The sequence below is a fragment of the Salmo trutta genome, chromosome 17 (genome assembly GCF_901001165.1).
Source record: "Salmo trutta chromosome 17, fSalTru1.1, whole genome shotgun sequence".
In the NCBI taxonomy this organism is placed as follows: Eukaryota; Metazoa; Chordata; class Actinopteri; order Salmoniformes; family Salmonidae; genus Salmo; species Salmo trutta.
The window spans coordinates 2085774-2105035 of NC_042973.1; the positions used below are offsets into that span (position 1 = coordinate 2085774).

Genomic DNA, 19262 nt, shown 5'->3' on the forward strand with positions numbered 1-19262 from the left:
TGCTGCAGTACACAGTCTTTCTTTAATTCATAGGCAAACAAGTCAAACAAGTTCAAACGGCAACCGTAGAGCGTGCAGAAGGTTAAGAGACAAAACAAGGAACCTGAAGTTATCCCTTTACCTAATGGAACGGTCCGACAGAGGGTAGTACAGTAATCCTTTACCTAATGGAACGGTCCGACAGAGGGTAGTACAGTAATCCTTTACCTAATGGAACGGTCCGACAGAGGGTAGTACAGTAATCCCTTTACCTAATGGAACGGTCCGACAGAGGGTAGTACAGTAATCCTTTACCTAATGGAACGGTCTGACAGAGGGTAGTACAGTAATCCCTTTACCTAATGGAACGGTCCGACAGAGGGTAGTACAGTAATCCCTTTACCTAATGGAACGGTCCGACAGAGGGTAGTACAGTAATCCTTTACCTAATGGAACGGTCTGACAGAGGGTAGTACAGTAATCCCTTTACCTAATGGAACGGTCCGACAGAGGGTAGTACTCACTGTTTCTGCAGGAGGTTCTGCTGCTGCTGCCTGTACGACTCGACAGTGTGCTGAGGCAGAAACTGCATGAGTTCCAGTGACTCTTTGATTTTCACCAAAATCTCATAGATTTCACGGCCTTTAATCTACAGAGGCAGAGAGAGGCAGAGAGAGGCAGAGAGAGGCAGAGAGAGGCAGAGAGAGGCAGAGAGAGGCAGAGAGAGGCAGAGAGAGGCAGAGAGAGAGAGAGGCAGAGAGAGAGAGAGGCAGAGAGAGAGAGAGTCAGAGAGAGAGAGAGAGAGAGGCAGAGAGAGAGATAGAGGGGTTGGGACAATCCACAAGATTAATTTAAGTCACACAAATGTATACATACAGAGATGTATATAATATTGTTTGATAGAAAACATTCACTACATGACCAAAAGTATGTGGACACCTGCTCGTTGAACATCTCATTCTAAAATCATGGGTATTAATATGGAGTTGGTCCCCCCCTTTTGCTGCTATAACAGCCTCCACTCTTCTGGGAAGGCTTTCCACTAGATGTTGGAACATTGCTGCTATAACAGCCTCCACTCTTCTGGGAAGGCTTTCCTCTAGATGTTGGAACATTGCGGCTATAACAGCCTCCACTCTTCTGGGAAGGCTTTCCTCTAGATGTGGGAACATTGCTGCTATAACAGCCTCCACTCTTCTGGGAAGGCTTTCCACTAGATGTTGGAACATTGCTGCTATAACAGCCTCCACTCTTCTGGGAAGGCTTTCCACTAGATGTTGGAACATTGCTGCTATAACAGCCTCCACTCTTCTGGGAAGGCTTTCCTCTAGATGTTGGAACATTGCTGCTATAACAGCCTCCACTCTTCTGGGAAGGCTTTCCACTAGATGTTGGAACATTGCTGCTATAACAGCCTCCACTCTTCTGGGAAGGCTTTCCTCTAGATGTTGGAACATTGCTGCTATAACAGCCTCCACTCTTCTGGGAAGGCTTTCCTCTAGATGTTGGAACATTGCTGCTATAACAGCCTCCACTCTTCTGGGAAGGCTTTCCACTAGATGTTGGAACATTGCTGCTATAACAGCCTCCACTCTTCTGGGAAGGCTTTCCTCTAGATGTTGGAACATTGCTGCTATAACAGCCTCCACTCTTCTGGGAAGGCTTTCCACTAGATGTTGGAACATTGCTGCTATAACAGCCTCCACTCTTCTGGGAAGGCTTTCCACTAGATGTTGGAACATTGCTGCTATAACAGCCTCCACTCTTCTGGGAAGGCTTTCCTCTAGATGTTGGAACATTGCTGCTATAACAGCCTCCACTCTTCTGGGAAGGCTTTCCTCTAGATGTTGGAACATTGCTGCTATAACAGCCTCCACTCTTCTGGGAAGGCTTTCCACTAGATGTTGGAACATTGCTGCTATAACAGCCTCCACTCTTCTGGGAAGGCTTTCCACTACATGTTGGAACATTGCTGCTATAACAGCCTCCACTCTTCTGGGAAGGCTTTCCACTAGATGTTGGAACATTGCTGCTATAACAGCCTCCACTCTTCTGGGAAGGCTTTCCACTAGATGTTGGAACATTGCTGCTATAACAGCCTCCACTCTTCTGGGAAGGCTTTCCACTAGATGTTGGAACATTGCTGCTATAACAGCCTCCACTCTTCTGGGAAGGCTTTCCACTAGATGTTGGAACATTGCTGCAGAGACTTGATTCCAATCAGCAACAAGATCATTAGTGAGGTCAGGCACTGATGTTGGGTGATTAGGTCTGGCTGGCAGTTGGTGTTCCAATTCATCCCAAAGGTGTTCGATGGGGTTGTGGTCAGGGCTCTGTGCAGGACAGTCAAGTTCTTCCACACCTATCTCAACAAACATTTCTGTATGGTCCTCGCTTTGTGCACGGGGGCATTGTCATGCTGAAACAGGAAAGGGCCTTTCCCAAACTGTTGCCACAAAGTTGGAAGCACAGAATCGTCTAGAATGTCATTGTATGCGATAGCGTTAAGATTTCCCTTCACTGGAACTAAGGGGCCCGAACCATGAAAAACAGCCCCAGACCATTATTCCTCCTCCACCAAACTTTACAGTTGGCCCTATGCATTGGGGCAGGTAGCGCTCTCCTGTCATCTGCCAAACCCATTAGTCCGTCGGACTGCCAGATGGTGAAGCATGATTCATCACTCCAGAGAACGTGTTTCCACTGCTCCAGAGTCCAATGGCGGCAAGATTTATACCACTCCAGCCGACGCTTGGCATTGAGAAAGGTGATCTTAGGCTTGTGTGCGGCCGCTCGGCCATGGAAACCCATTTCATTAAGCTCCCGACGAACGAGTTTGGAACTCGGCAGTGAGTGTTGCACCCGAGGACAGACGATTTTTATGCACTACGCGCTTCAGCACTCGGCGGTCCCGTTCTGTGATCTTGTGTGGCCTGCCACTTTGTGGATGAGCCGTTGTTGCTCCTAGACGTTTCCACTTCACAATGACAGCACTTACATTTGACCGGGGCAGCTCTAGCAGGGCAGAAATTTGACAAACTGACTTTTTGGAAAGGTGGCATCCTATGACAGTGCCACAATGAAAGTCACTGAGCTCTTCAGTAAGGCCATTCTACTGCCAATGTTTGTCCATGGAGATTGCATGGCTATGTGCTCGATTTTAGACACCTGTCAGCAACGGGTGTGGCTGAAATAGCTAAATCCACTAATTTGAAGGGGTGTCCACATACTTTTGTATATATTAATGTATATAACAGGGTTGCTTTTGCCAGTATGGACAGAGGACTTTTATTCTGAAGTTCAGGCTCTTATTTTGAAACGTTCCCCCTAATAAATGTCTTCTTCCTCTTGTACCCGTCGAGACTGTTATATGTTCACCTGGGTTCTATTTCTATAGAACAGACAGTACTAGAACTTCATTCCATAGTTTATTGAAACAACATCATTATGGGGGTCAGTTAATTCCCCTGGGGGGAAAAATCCCAGCTGAATGACAAGAGATCTGTGGCTAGACTGTAGACACTTACAGGCAGACAGAACACTTCCTCATCTGTAGATCTTCTCTTCTTGATGGAGGACATCTGGATACCATGGGAGACCTGGTGGAAGGCTGTGGAGGGGGACAGAGGCCTGGTAAGTACCTGGGCTGGTACACCTGGGATGATGCTAACTTTATCCTACGTATTAACCTCAGCAAGCATAGGATGGGAAAACAAGCACAGAGCAGGAAGAGGCAGAGCAGGAAGAGGCAGAGCAGGAAGAGGCAGAGGCGGGCAGAGGCGGGAAGAGGCAGAGCAGGGAAGAGGCAGAGCGGGAAGAGGCAGAGGCGGGCAGAGGCGGGAAGAGGCAGAGCGGGAAGAGGCAGAGCGGGAAGAGGCAGAGCGGGGAGAGGCAGAGCGGGAAGAGGCAGAGCGGGGAGAGGCAGAGCGGGAAGAGGCAGAGCGGGAGGAGGCAGAGCGGGAGGAGGCAGAGCGGGAGGAGGCAGAGCGGGAGGAGGCAGAGCGGGAAGAGGCAAAGCGGGGAGAGGCAGAGCGGGGAGAGGCAGAGCGGGGAGAGGCAGAGTGGGAAGAGGCAGCACGAGACGGCGTAGCGCAGAACAGAAAGAGAGGGCTCAGCGCAGGAAGAGACGGCTCAGCGCAGGAGGAGAGGGCTCAGCGCAGGAGGAGAGGGCTCAGCGCAGGAGGAGAGGGCTCAGCGCAGGAGGAGAGGGCTCAGCGCAGGAGGAGAGGGCTCAGCGCAGGAGGAGAGGGCTCAGCGCAGGAGGAGAGGGCTCAGCGCAGGAGGAGAGGGCTCAGCGCAGGAGAAGACAGCGCAGCCAAGGGGCTGGCAGCATGCAGAGTGTAGTATAATCAGACTCAGTCAGTCCTTCACCAGCTCCCAGCATTACTTACAACGTTTCATACCCTCACTGGTCTTTGTTCCGTCAGTAACATGCTGCTTGCGGATGCTGTCCTCGTCCGCCTTGCGGTCTCGTCCAGGGCACGCACAGATCCTGGCCTCGAAGCAGCGTCGACCCAGCACCTGACCACTAGGTGGCAAGAGAGAGAAACAGACCAATAAGACCTTTTTTTTTTTTTACCATCTATGAGGTGGGATCAGATACAAAGTACCCAATATAGACATTTCCCCCCCCAAAGTTTACGTTTTGTTTTTCCTCATAAATCCCGTTTTGGAGAATTCCCACTCCTGATTCCGGGGGGAATCCTCCAACTGGGGAAAGTTTTTCAAGAATATTACAAACCTAGTAGCCGCTGAAAACAAAACAAAAAAATGTTCTTACTCTCTGGCTTCCAGGGTGACGATGATGAGGATGGGGCGTCGGTTCATTCCTCCAACACAGCTGGAGTTACACATGAAGTTATACAGGATGGTAGTGAACTCTGTGCCCACCTGGAAGAAGACGAGAACAGCAGGTCAAGTGAATGGAAAAACCTCAATGCATCTGACCATCTGGATAGAAGCAGTGCTTTTAAAAAAAAATATGACAGGGGTAGTAGTGTGTTGAGTGTTCAGAGCCAGGGCCTGGGCTGTTGAGGACACCAGCTGCTAGGCTGACTGTCACTGACTGATTGGATGAGGGGGTATGTAGGGGGGCTATGAGAGGGCCAGTACGTGAGGATAGCCAGCTTTACAGAAGTTCAGGGGCCACACTCTGCCGTGACCCTGTCTGAGACACGTAGGGTGTTGCAGACGTCTAGATTAGAGTGGTGGTTTTGACACTGTGATGACAGAAGGGGACAGGGGAGAGACAAGGGGGACAGGCAGGGGGACAGGGGTTGGAGACTGTCTGTCGCCAGGGCTGGGGGGGGCTTGGTGGTGAAAGGGGGGGACAGGCAGGGGGACAGGGGTTGGAGACTGTCTGTCGCCAGGGCTGGGGGGGGCTTGGTGGTGAAAGGGGGGGACAGGAGGGGGACAGGCGGGGGACAGGGCTGACTCTACACTGCCTGGGGGGGTTGTAAGGAGGACAGATGGGAGTACTGTAGCCTACCTGGGGGGGGGGGGGGTAGACAGGGGAGGACTGTAGCCTACCTGGGGGGTTTGTAAGGAGGGTAGACAGGGGAGGACTGTAGCCTACCTGGGGGGTTTGTAAGGAGGGTAGACAGGGGAGGACTGTAGCCTACCTGGGGGGTTTGTAAGGAGGGTAGACAGGGGAGGACTGTAGCCTACCTGGGGGGTTTGTAAGGAGGGTAGACAGGGGAGTACTGTAGCCTATCTGGGGGGGTTGTAAGGAGGGTAGACAGGGGAGTACTGTAGCCTATCTGGGGGGGTTGTAAGGAGGGTAGACAGGGGAGTACTGTAGCCTACCTGGGGGGTTTGTAAGGAGGGTAGACAGGGGAGTACTGTAGCCTACCTGGGGGGTTTGTAAGGAGGGTAGACAGGGGAGGACTGTAGCCTACCTGGGGGGTTTGTAAGGAGGGTAGACAGGGGAGTACTGTAGCCTATCTGGGGGGGTTGTAAGGAGGGTAGACAGGGGAGTACTGTAGCCTATCTGGGGGGGTTGTAAGGAGGGTAGACAGGGGAGTACTGTAGCCTACCTGGGGGGTTTGTAAGGAGGGTAGACAGGGGAGTACTGTAGCCTACCTGGGGGGTTTGTAAGGAGGGTAGACAGGGGAGGACTATAGCCTACCTGGGGGGTTTGTAAGGAGGGTAGACAGGGGAGGACTGTAGCCTACCTGGGGGGTTTGTAAGGAGGGTAGACAGGGGAGTACTGTAGCCTACCTGGGGGGGGGGGGGGGGGGGTTGTAAGGAGGGTAGACAGGGGAGGACTGTAGCCTACCTGGGGGGTTTGTAAGGAGGGTAGACAGGGGAGTACTGTAGCCTACCTGGGGGGGGGGGTTGTAAGGAGGGTAGACAGGGGAGGACTGTAGCCTACCTGGGGGGTTTGTAAGGAGGGTAGACAGGGGAGGACTGTAGCCTACCTGGGGGGTTTGTAAGGAGGGTAGACAGGGGAGTACTGTAGCCTACCTGGGGGGGGGGGGGGGTAGACAGGGGAGGACTGTAGCCTACCTGGGGGGTTTGTAAGGAGGGTAGACAGGGGAGGACTGTAGCCTACCTGGGGGGGTTTGTAAGGAGGGTAGACAGGGGAGTACTGTAGCCTACCTGGGGGGGGGGGGGGGGTTGTAAGGAGGGTAGACAGGGGAGGACTGTAGCCTACCTGGGGGGTTTGTAAGGAGGGTAGACAGGGGAGTACTGTAGCCTACCTGGGGGGGGGGGGGTAGACAGGGGAGGACTGTAGCCTACCTGGGGGGGGGGGGGGGGTTGTAAGGAGGGTAGACAGGGGAGGACTGTAGCCTACCTGGGGGGTTTGTAAGGAGGGTAGACAGGGGAGGACTGTAGCCTACCTGGGGGGGGGGGGTAGACAGGGGAGTACTGTAGCCTACCTGGGGGGTTTGTAAGGAGGGTAGACAGGGGAGTACTGTAGCCTATCTGGGGGGGTTGTAAGGAGGGTAGACAGGGGAGTACTGTAGTCTACCTGGGGGGGGGGTAGACAGGGGAGTACTGTAGCCTACCTGGGGGGGCTCGTAGGGGACCAAGACACTCTGACGGCCTGTGATGGAGTCCTCCAGATACTGGGAGTGGCTGTTACCCTCCACTCGGATCAGGTGACTGGGAGGGGCTATCTGACCTACAAAAACACAAAATACCATAAGTTTATCAAATAGCAAAACACAATGCATGTTCATATCAGAGAAGACACATAAGTGATCAATGGTTCATCAAAGGTAGTTGAGTTAATAACATCGTGGTACAGGAAGTATCTCAGGGGTAAAGGTTAGTTAATAACATCATGATACAGGAAGCATCTGAGAGGTAAAGTTAGTTAATAACATCATGGTACAGGAAGTAGGCTTGGGCTTAAAATATCCAAAATATGATGTTCTGTATTTTACAGTTTTGTAAAAGCATAATATGTTATCAATGTTGCTTTAGGATTGTTTGAGAGACATAACTAACTGACCGTCGTTGAACTCGCGGCTGAGCTCGTGGTTGGGGCAGCGTTTGACCACCTCGGTGACGTGCTCCGCCTTCTTGTAAACGGGCATGGCCCTGATGACGGCGCCCTGCGGGGGATTGGTCAGCACCTTGATCTGGATGGGACACGTCTTGGCGATCTGACAATATAGCTTCTTCAGCTCTGTAGAGTACTGCAGAGAGAGAGAGAGGACAGGTCAGTACTGGAGAGAGAGGACAGGTCAGTACTGCAGAGAGAGAGAGGACAGGTCAGTACTGGAGAGAGAGAGGACAGGTTAGTACTGGAGAGAGAGGACAGGTTAGTACTGGAGAGAGAGAGAGGACAGGTCAGTACTGCAGAGAGAGAGAGGACAGGTTAGTACTGCAGAGAGAGAGAGAGGACAGGTCAGTACTGGAGAGAGAGGACAGGTCAGTACTGCAGAGAGAGAGAGGACAGGTCAGTACTGGAGAGAGAGAGGACAGGTTAGTACTGGAGAGAGAGGACAGGTTAGTACTGGAGAGAGAGAGAGGTAGACAGGTTAGTACTGCAGAGAGAGAGAGGACAGGTCAGTACTGGAGAGAGAGAGGACAGGTTAGTACTGGAGAGAGAGGACAGGTTAGTACTGGAGAGAGAGAGAGGTAGACAGGTTAGTACTGGAGAGAGAGAGAGGACAGGTTAGTACTGGAGAGAGAGGACAGGTTAGTACTGGAGAGAGAGGACAGGTTAGTACTGGAGAGAGAGAGAGGTAGACAGGTTAGTACTGGAGAGAGAGAGAGGACAGGTTAATACTGGAGAGAGAGGACAGGTTAGTGCTGGAGAGAGAGAGAGGACAGGTCAGTACTGCAGAGAGAGAGAGGACAGGTCAGTACTGCAGAGAGAGAGAGGACAGGTCAGTACTGCAGAGAGAGAGAGGACAGGTTAGTACTGGAGAGAGAGAGAGGACAGGTCAGTACTGCAGAGAGAGAGAGGACAGGTTAGTACTGCAGAGAGAGAGAGGACAGGTCAGTACTGGAGAGAGAGAGGACAGGTCAGTACTGCAGAGAGAGAGAGGACAGGTCAGTACTGCAGAGAGAGAGAGGACAGGTTAGTACTGGAGAGAGAGAGGACAGGTTAGTACTGGAGAGAGAGAGAGGACAGGTCAGTACTGCAGAGAGAGAGAGGACAGGTTAGTACTGGAGAGAGAGAGAGGACAGGTCAGTACTGCAGAGAGAGAGAGGACAGGTTAGTACTGCAGAGAGAGAGAAGACAGGTCAGTACTGGAGAGAGAGAGAGAGAGGACAGGTTAGTACTGGAGAGAGAGAGAGGACAGGTTAGTACTGGAGAGAGAGAGAGGACAGGTCAGTACTGCAGAGAGAGAGAGGACAGGTCAGTACTGCAGAGAGAGAGAGGACAGGTTAGTACTGGAGAGAGAGAGGACAGGTTAGTACTGGAGAGAGAGAGAGGACAGGTCAGTACTGGAGAGAGAGAGGACAGGTTAGTACTGGAGAGAGAGAGAGGACAGGTCAGTATTGGAGAGAGAGAGGACAGGTTAGTACTGCAGAGAGAGAGGACAGGTCAGTACTGGAGAGAGAGAGAGGACAGGTCAGTATTGGAGAGAGAGAGAGGACAGGTCAGTATTAGAGAGAGAGAGAGGACAGGTCAGTATTGGAGAGAGAGAGGACAGGTCAGTACTGGAGAGAGAGAGGACAGGTCAGTATTGGAGAGAGAGAGAGGACAGGTCAGTATTGGAGAGAGAGAGAGGATAGGTCAGTATTGGAAAGAGAGAGGACAGGTCAGAATTGGAGAGAGAGAGGACAGGTCAGTATTGGAGAGAGACAGAGGACAGGTCAGTACTGGAGAGAGGACAGGTTAGTACTGGAGAGAGAGAGGACAGGTCAGTACTGGAGAAAGAGGACAGGTCAGTACTGGAGAGAGAGAGAGGACAGGTCAGTACTGCAGAGAGAGAGGACAGGTCAGTACTGGAGAGAGAGAGAGGACAGGTCAGTATTGGAGAGAGAGAGAGGACAGGTCAGTATTGGAGAGAGAGAGAGGACAGGTCAGTATTGGAGAGAGAGAGAGGACAGGTCAGTACTGGAGAGAGAGAGGACAGGTCAGTACTGGAGAGAGAGAGGACAGGTTAGTACTGGAGAGAGAGAGAGGTAGACAGGTTAGTACTGGAGAGAGAGAGAGGACAGGTTAGTACTGGAGAGAGAGGACAGGTTAGTACTGGAGAGAGAGGACAGGTCAGTATTGGAGAGAGAGAGAGGACAGGTCAGTATTGGAGAGAGAGAGAGGACAGGTCAGTACTGGAGAGAGAGAGAGTACAGGTCAGTATTGGAGAGAGAGAGAGGACAGGTCAGTATTGGAGAGAGAGAGAGGACAGGTCAGTACTGGAGAGAGAGAGGACAGGTCAGTACTGGAGAGAGAGAGGACAGGTCAGTACTGGAGAGAGAGAGGACAGGTCAGTACTGGAGAGACAGAGGACAGGTCAGTACTGGAGAGACAGAGGACAGGTCAGTACTGGAGAGAGAGAGGACAGGTCAGTATTAGAGAGAGAGAGAGGACAGGTCAGTATTGGAGAGAGAGAGGACAGGTCAGTACTGGAGAGAGAGAGGACAGGTCAGTATTGGAGAGAGAGAGAGGACAGGTCAGTATTGGAGAGAGAGAGAGGATAGGTCAGTATTGGAGAGAGAGAGGACAGGTCAGAATTGGAGAGAGAGAGGACAGGTCAGTATTGGAGAGAGACAGAGGACAGGTCAGTACTGGAGAGAGGACAGGTTAGTACTGGAGAGAGAGAGGACAGGTCAGTACTGGAGAAAGAGGACAGGTCAGTACTGGAGAGAGAGAGAGGACAGGTCAGTACTGCAGAGAGAGAGGACAGGTCAGTACTGGAGAGAGAGAGGACAGGTCAGTATTGGAGAGAGAGAGAGGACAGGTCAGTATTGGAGAGAGAGAGAGGACAGGTCAGTATTGGAGAGAGAGAGAGGACAGGTCAGTACTGGAGAGAGAGAGGACAGGTCAGTACTGGAGAGAGAGAGGACAGGTTAGTACTGGAGAGAGAGAGAGGTAGACAGGTTAGTACTGGAGAGAGAGAGAGGACAGGTTAGTACTGGAGAGAGAGGACAGGTTAGTACTGGAGAGAGAGGACAGGTCAGTATTGGAGAGAGAGAGAGGACAGGTCAGTATTGGAGAGAGAGAGAGGACAGGTCAGTACTGGAGAGAGAGAGAGTACAGGTCAGTATTGGAGAGAGAGAGAGGACAGGTCAGTATTGGAGAGAGAGAGAGGACAGGTCAGTACTGGAGAGAGAGAGGACAGGTCAGTACTGGAGAGAGAGAGGACAGGTCAGTACTGGAGAGAGAGAGGACAGGTCAGTACTGGAGAGACAGAGGACAGGTCAGTACTGGAGAGACAGAGGACAGGTCAGTACTGGAGAGAGAGAGGACAGGTCAGTATTGGAGAGAGAGAGAGGACAGGTCAGTACTGGAGAGACAGAGGACAGGTCAGTACTGGAGAGACAGAGGACAGGTATGAATATAATACAATAAAATAGAAAAGAAAATGGTGTCCACACAAGGTGGAAATTTGTCTTTTCCTTCAAAGTTCAACACATAATAAAAACGACATGAAAACCTCATCAGGAGCCCCTTAGGCTTCAAGATCATTTAACATGAACTTTACCAAAAAGTGTGCAAAACGCAGTACAGCAGAGAGACCACAGAGTTCAAAAGGTTAGATTCCTCGACAAAACAATTCAAAAAGGTCCCATTTTAAAATGTCAGGCCCAGGAGATGGTCAGGCCCAGGAGACAGTCAGACCCAGGAGACGGTCAGGCCCGGGAGACAGTCAGACCCAGGAGACAGTCAGGCCCGGGAGACAGTCAGGCCCGGGAGACAGTCAGGCCCGGGAGACAGTCAGGCCCAGGAGACGGTCAGGCCCAGGAGACAGTCAGACCCAGGAGACGGTCAGGCCCAGGAGACAGTCAGACCCGAGAGACAGTCAGGCCCGGGAGACAGTCAGGCCCGGGAGACAGTCAGGCCCGGGAGACAGTCAGGCCCGGGAGACGGTCAGGCCCGGGAGACGGTCAGGCCCAGAGATGGTCAGGCCCAGGAGACAGTCAGACCCAGGAGATGGTCAGGCCCGGGAGACAGTCAGACCCAGGAGACAGTCAGGCCCGGGAGACAGTCAGGCCCGGGAGACGGTCAGGCCCGGGAGACAGTCAGGCCCAGGAGATGGTCAGGCCCAGGAGACAGTCAGACCCAGGAGACGGTCAGGCCCAGGAGACAGTCAGACCCGAGAGACAGTCAGGCCCGGGAGACAGTCAGGCCCGGGAGACAGTCAGGCCCAGGAGACGGTCAGGCCCAGGAGACAGTCAGGCCCAGGAGACGGTCAGGCCCAGGAGACAGTCAGGCCCGGGAGACGGTCAGACCCGGGAGACAGTCAGGCCCAGGAGACAGTCAGGCCCGGGAGACAGTCAGACCCAGGAGAAAGTCAGGCCCAGGAGACAGTCAGGCCCAGGTGACAGTCAGGCCCAGGAGACAGTTAGGCCCAGGAGACAGTCAGACCCAGGAGACAGTCAGGCCCAGGAGACAGTCAGGCCCGGGAGATAGTCAGGCCCAGGAGACAGTCAGGCCCGGGAGACAGTCAGGCCCGGGAGATAGTCAGGCCCAGGAGACAGTCAGACCCAGGAGTCAAAACGAAGAACACAGTCACGTTACCTCAGCTAGTTAACTAGTTAACAACCTGGTAACTTTACCAGTACATCAGTCACGTTACCTCAGCTAGTTAACTAGTTAACAACCTGGTAACTTTACCAGTACATCAGTCACGTTACCTCAGCTAGTTAACTAGTTAACAACCTGGTAACTTTACCAGTACATCAGTCACGTTACCTCAGCTAGTTAACTAGTTAACAACCTGGTAACTTTACCAGTACATCAGTCACATTACCTCAGCTAGTTAACTAGTTAACAACCTGGTAACTTTACCAGTCCGTCTAAACATTTGGGGGCGCAGAAAGGAGAACGGATAGCTTCTTTAGAAGATCAATGATTACGGTCCCGTGTGGCTCAGTTGGTAGAGCATGGTGTTTGCAACGCCAGGGTTGTGGGTTCGATTCCCACGGGGGACCAGTACGGAGAAAAAAATGAAATGTATGCATTCACTACTGTAAGTCGCTCTGGATAAGAGCATCTGCTAAATGACTGTAAATGTAAAATGATTATAGCAATGAATGAATGACTGTTATCATTCGAACTTGACACTCTTAAAGAGACGGTGTAGAATTTAAATGTAATGCATCTCAATAAGGCTAGTGCTTTTAAACAATGTAGAAACATGTTTCCACAAATTACTTTGAAATTAAATACAAATTTAAACAAGTTTTTGTATCAACATTTTAGCTTTGTATAATTGCTACCCATTAAACATGTTAATGTCAAGCCCTGTGTGTGTGTGTGTGTGTGTGTTGTGTGTTGTGTGTGTGTGTGTTGGTGTGTGTGTGTGTGTTGGTGTGTGTGTGTGTGTGTTGCTGTGTGTGTGTGTGTGTGTGTTGGTGTGTGTGTGTGTGTTCGATGTAATAGTTAATGTTATTAATTTATTGCCTTTACCTCCCTTATCTCACCTCATTTGCTCACATTGTATATAGACTTATTTTTCTACTGTATTATTGACTGTATGTTTGTTTTACTCCATGTGTAACACTGTGTTGTTGTGTGTGTCGAACTGCTTTGCTTTATCTTGACCAGGTTGCAATTGTAAATGAGAACTTGTTCTCAACTAGCCTACCTGGTTAAATAAAGGTAAGGTGTGTTCCAGAGCAGTAGCCAGGCTCTACTGAGGAGTGGTGCCATAAAATGGACCCCGTCCTTCCAGGGACAATTTAATTAGCCCTCCTTTAAATAAAAAAATAAATAAAAATGTCCCTCCCTTAACTCTGGGCTTGGATAACTTAACTCTGGGCTTGGATAACTTAACTCTGGGCTTGGATAACTTAACTCTGGGCTTGGATAACTTAACTCTGGGCTTGGATAACTTAACTCTGGGCTTGGATAACTTAACTCTGGGCTTGGATAACTTAACTTAACTTAACTCTGGGCTTGGATATCATCTTTCATCTTCAAGACATGGGGACACGACACAGTGTTGCCATTTGATAGCCAAGACAGGCAAGAGTTTCCTCATAGCATCGTATTGTCTGCGTCTCAATCCAACGACGACGCTCATCGCGCGTTTCGTCATGAATCTTCGATGACTCTTCCTGACTCTTCACTGTAGAGGTCAGAGGTGGTTACCACAATAACATCCATTTCACCACCACCACTACTACCTGGCTGACACAGCATCTGACTAGTCAGAGTCCACGGACCGCAGGAATGGAAGTTTCCTCACTGAACGATTTGTCACTCACAATGCTATGGTGCTACCTAGCTAACGGGACACGCTGTTTCTGCCTAACTGACGCTGTCAGGAAGAGAAAGCAGAAAGGCCATCAGAAAGAAAACAAGTCAGTTGATTCTTCCAGCCGTTACCATATTTACTCAGATCCCTCGTATTGTTGTCTCTACCTTCTTGCCCTCTGTGCTGTTGTCTGTGCCCAATAATGTTTGTACCATGTTTTGTGTTGCTACCATGTTGTTGTCATGTTGTGTTGCTACCATGTTGTTGTCATGTTGTGTTGCTACTATGTTGTGTTGTCATGTTGTGTTGCTACCATGTTGTGTTTCTACCATGTTGTTGTCATGTTGTGTTGCTGCCATGTTGTTGTCATGTTGTGTTGCTACCATGTTGTGTTGCTACCATGTTGTTGTCATGTTGTGTTGCTACCATGTTGTGTTTCTACCATGTTGTTGTCATGATGCTACCATGTTGTGTTTCTACCATGTTGTGTTTCTACCATGTTGTTGTCATGATGCTACCATGTTGTGTTGCTACCATGTTGTTGTCATAATTCTACCATGTTGTGTTCCTACAATGTTGTGCTGCTGCCATGTTGTGTTGCTACCATGTTGTTGTCATGTGCTACCATGTTGTGTTTCTACCATGTTGTGTTTCTACCATGTTGTGTTGCTACCATGTTGTTGTCATGTGCTACCATGTTGTGTTTCTACCATGTTGTTGTCATATTTCTACCATGTTGTGTTCCTACAATGTTGTGCTGCTGCCATGTTGTGTTGCTACCATGTTGTTGTCATGTTGTGCTGCTGCCATGTTGTGTTGCTACCATGTTGTTGTCATGTTGTGTTGCTACCATGTTGTTGTCATGTTGTGTTGCTACCAAGTTGTGCTGCTGCCATGTTGTGTTGCTACCATGTTGTTGTCATGTTGTGTTGCTACCATGTTGTTGTCACGTTGTGTTGCTACCATGCTGTGTTTTCATGCATTGCTGCCTTGCTACGTTGTTGTCTTAGGTCTCTCTTTATGTAGTGTAGTGGTGTCTCTCTTGTCGTGATGTGCTTCCTATATTTTTAATCCCAGGCCCCCGTCCTCGCAGGAGGCCTTTCGGTAGGCTGTCATTGTAAATATGAATTTGTTCTTAACTGACTTGCCTCGTTTAAAAAAAAAATATTACGTCCCCAATGGCCCCCTATATAATGCACTACTTTAGACCAGAGCCCTATTCCCTATATAGTGCACTACTATAGACCAGAGCCCTATTCCCTATATAGTGCACTACTATAGACCAGAGCCCTATTCCCTATATAGTGCACTACTATAGACCAGAGCCCTATTCCCTATATAGTGGACTACTATAGACCAGAGCCCTATTCCCTATATAGTGCACCACTTTAGATCCGATACTCTAAAGTAGTGCACTATATAGGGAATGGGGAGGGGGCTATTTGGGATACGCCCAGTGTGTAAATCCCTCCAGTGAAGAGAACGTGATGGAAAAACACAGAAAAGAAAACTGTCAGCTTCACTTCTGTTCTCAAGCGTCCTGTGAAGATCGTCCCGGGGCTTGTTGCTCGCTGCTCTAGAACAATGCTACATGAAATTCCAGCTCTATTAAGTTGTGTTCCAGTGGAAAAGGAGCCCATCCCAGCAGCTGTCTGACTTGTAATATTACACAATCTAGCTTTTACTTGGCAAAAGATTACGTCTCCTCTCTTCTCCGTGCCAGGACGATCCCTCTAGCTAGCACTCCCTTTCCTTTCATCAAGACTAGCTCCTCCAACACACACATAGGAGAGAGAGACAGAGAGAGAGACACACACAGAGAGAGACAGCCAGAGAGAGAGGGAGAGAGACCAAGAGAGAGGGAGAGAGAGACCGAGAGAGAGAGGGAGAGAGCGACCGAATGTGAGAGAGAGAGAGAGAGAGAATGAGAGAGGGAATGAGAGAGAGAAAGAGGGAGAGAGACAGAGAGAGAGGGGGAGAGAGACAGAGACCGAATGAGAGACAGAGAGAGAGAGACAGACAGAGACAGACAGAGAGAATGAGAGAGAGAGACCGAATGAGAGACAGAGAGAGAATGAGAGAGAGAGAGACAGAGAGAGAATGAGAGAGCGAGAGAGACAGAGAGAGAGAGACAGACAGAGAGAGATTCAGATTCATAGAGAGAATGAGAGAGCGAGAGAGAGACAGAGAGAGACAGAGAGAGAGACATATGATAATGCTGTAAAGGGGAGACTCAGTGCTTATAATTTCAGAACTGACCATTCATTTTGCTAAGGGCAAAAAGATATGAACCATAACGGTGGCATGTAGCCTAGTGGTTAGAGAGTTGGACTAGTAACTAGCAGCTAGCCTAGTGGTTAGAGAGTTGGACTAGTAACTAGCAGCTAGCCTAGTGGTTAGAGAGTTGGACTAGTAACTAGCAGCTAGCCTAGTGGTTAGAGAGTTGGACTAGTAACTAGCAGCTAGCCTAGTGGTTAGAGAGTTGGACTAGTAACTAGCAGCTAGCCTAGTGGTTAGAGAGTTGGACTAGTAACTAGCAGCTAGCCTAGTGGTTAGAGAGTTGGACTAGTAACTAGCAGCTAGCCTAGTGGTTAGAGAGTTGGACTAGTAACTAGCAGCTAGCCTAGTGGTTAGAGCGTTGGACTAGTAACTAGCAGCTAGCCTAGTGGTTAGAGCATTGGACTAGTAACCGAAAGGTTGCAAGTTCAAATCCCCGAGCTGACAAGGTTAAAAAAAAATCTGTCGTTCTGCCCCTGAACAAGGCAGTTAACCCACTGTTCCCCGGTAGGCCGTCATTGTAAATAAGAATTTGTTCTTTAACTGACTTGCCTAGTTCAATAAAGGTTAAATAAATAAATAAAGCATTCAGTATCCGCCACCATCAAGGCAGAAGACTGCTGCCATACTGTAGGTTCACACACACACACACACACACACACTGCCACCCAGATGACGATAAACCCTCCCAGCCCTCGAGCAACAAACTTTGAGCAACTATGTGCTACTGGCTCTGTGTTTGCTAAGGAGCTGCTGCTGAAAGGTACACACACACACACACTGCCCCCCCCCCCCCCCCCCAGTGGCCCTCCTCTCCACTCCCAGGAAGGGTGTGCTACTCTCTCATATATTACTATGTAATTACACGGGTACAAAAAAAACACTGATAACACCATACATAGCTGGTCAAATCCCAAATGGTATCCTAGTCACCTACACAGTGTACTACCCATAAGGCCCTGGTCAAAAAGTAGTGCACTATATAGGGAATAGGTCTCTGGTCTAAAGTAGTGCACTATATAGGGAATAGGGTGCCATTTGGAACAGAGTTAAAAAAGGCTCTACATTTAAATGTCCTAGAACGCTGCCCTATGTGGAAGATAGGTGACTTGTAACAGTGCTCGGCGGCATTCAGAACAAATCTCCCAGCATCCCATTTCCTGTAACATGGCCCGGAGACTCGAGCTTCAGCCTTTCACTTCCGGAAAACAACTGGTTAAAAGTTGACTTGTTGTTACTGAGAAGATATTTCACAGCGATTTAGATGGTACAATCACTCGCTGGCTTTTCTATTCACTGCTTGATTTCTCACATCTGTTATTAGGAGAACAGTGTAGAATTTTAGTAACCCAGGAAATGACAGAGACCCGATTTCTCCATTGGCCACTTGACCCGATTTCCACTAGATAACACAGACACAAAGTCAGAACAGCTTTCTCATTTTGACAACAGATGCCGCTCCTGCGGGTTAAATCAATAGACAAATATCACAGCCAATCACAACACTGTGAAACACTATCATTCCACTGTTATTGCAGATATATTATGGACATGTTCTGCAAATTTCAATGCAAATTTCTAAAATGCTCTGGGAGAATCAGTTAGCATGAGTATATAGGGTAGGTGGGTAGGTGGGTAGGTGGGTAGGTAGGTAGGTAGGTGGGTAGGTGGGTAGGTAGGTGGGTAGGTGGGTAGGTGGGTAGGTGGGTAGGTAGGTAGGTGGGTAGGTGGGTAGGTAGGTGGGTAGGTGGGTAGGTAGGTAGGTAGGTAGGTGGGTAGGTGGGTAGGTGGGTGGGTAGGTGGGTAGGTAGGTGTGTAGGTGGGTAGGTGGGTAGGTGGGTAGGTAGGTGGGTAGGTGGGTAGGGAGGTAGGTAGGTAGGTAGGTGGGTGGGTGGGTGGGTAGGTGGGTAGGTGGGTGGGTAGGTAGGTGGGTAGGTGGGTAGGTAGGTGGGTGGGTGGGTAGGTGGGTAGGTGGGTGGGTAGGTGGGTAGGTAGGTAGGTAGGTGACTTCGTGTTTTTCTTCTTTTATCAAGTAAAGAGACAAAAAAAAACGTGATTTGTTGAAGCTGATGAATTACATTGTTTAGAAAAGCCACCCAAGCCCTCGTCCTTCCTGACACCAAAGATTATTCCTGCAAGACACACCAGCTGTGTGCAGCAGATAGATATAGAGGATGAAAGAGAGCCTGGATTCACTGTAACGCCAGAGGACAACAACAATGTGTGATTATGAGACATCCTGTATATTTCAAATGGTTGAAACTTGCATTTATGCACATTCATTAGCCTACTGAAGACGCATGTACAGTGTAGCATGCCTGCATAACTGTGTGTGTTTCAGTTTCTGTGTGTGTGTGTGTTTCTGTGAGAGTCTACTCCGTCTCTCACCAGAGGTACCCCAACCCAACACACACACACACACACACACGCACACACACGCACACACACACACACACACACACACACACACACACACACACACACACACACACACACACACAAACAGACTGTTCTCCTCCCAGCAACATGTACCAGGTTCAGGTTGAGACAGGCCCACAGCCGTAGCGTTCCTTCCCCAGCCCCGATGGCTGCGGGCGCACGCCAAATCAAGTCCTGACAGAGCTGGGCCTTAAACAAGCAGGGCTTGGCGCCTCCAGTCTTGTCCTCTTCATGCTTGACAGGTTACATCATGTCTTCAGCAGTTTCTCACTAACTTACACAAATCTTTAAAAAAATTAAAAAATGGAGCGTTTGTATTTTATTTTCTCTCCGGGGGGGAAAAACCCCTGCCTCTTGTTGAAGAAGAAACTACAGGATAGAACATTTTAAGGTGATAAAACATATCCTCCTTATTAGCGATTTATTTCCTGTGAAATCATTTCATCGTTTAGTCATCACGTGTTTTGGAAGACAATGTTTCTAAAAACACATCCAAAAGACAAAAAGTACTCCTATGTGTTGCAAAGATAAGTTTGGGAAGCAGCGCCCCTGAAAAGGTAGCTCTTACCAAGGACATCAGCGTACAAAACAAAATCTCTGCAATGATCGTACAAACATATGATGCTGCCGTCATCATGGGATAGAGTCCTAGGTGTCTGGATGACGTAGTGGGATATGACATGTTTATCTAGTCAGATCTGGGATGGTGGCCAAAGATAAGTATCTGTCACTCTTGGG

General features: G+C 49.5%; 1 protein-coding gene across 6 annotated transcripts in view; it reads right to left on the reverse strand.

Annotated features, from left to right (window-relative positions):
• Window positions 1-19262, reverse strand: part of tp63 (tumor protein p63) — a 73478-nt gene that overhangs the window by 21532 nt on the left and 32684 nt on the right. For 3 of the 6 annotated variants that reach the window (XM_029695382.1, XM_029695379.1, XM_029695384.1), the window contains exons 3-8: window positions 7439-7625; window positions 6990-7105; window positions 4760-4869; window positions 4371-4507; window positions 3507-3589; window positions 504-628 (exon numbers count right to left, since the gene is read on the reverse strand). In XM_029695382.1, the coding sequence (XP_029551242.1) occupies window positions 504-628; window positions 3507-3589; window positions 4371-4507; window positions 4760-4869; window positions 6990-7105; window positions 7439-7625 (758 nt within the window). Of the gene's footprint in view, window positions 1-499; window positions 629-3506; window positions 3590-4370; window positions 4508-4759; window positions 4870-6989; window positions 7106-7438; window positions 7626-19262 lie in introns of those variants that run through there. The other 3 variants (XM_029695383.1, XM_029695380.1, XM_029695385.1) reach the window with 2 other exon arrangements.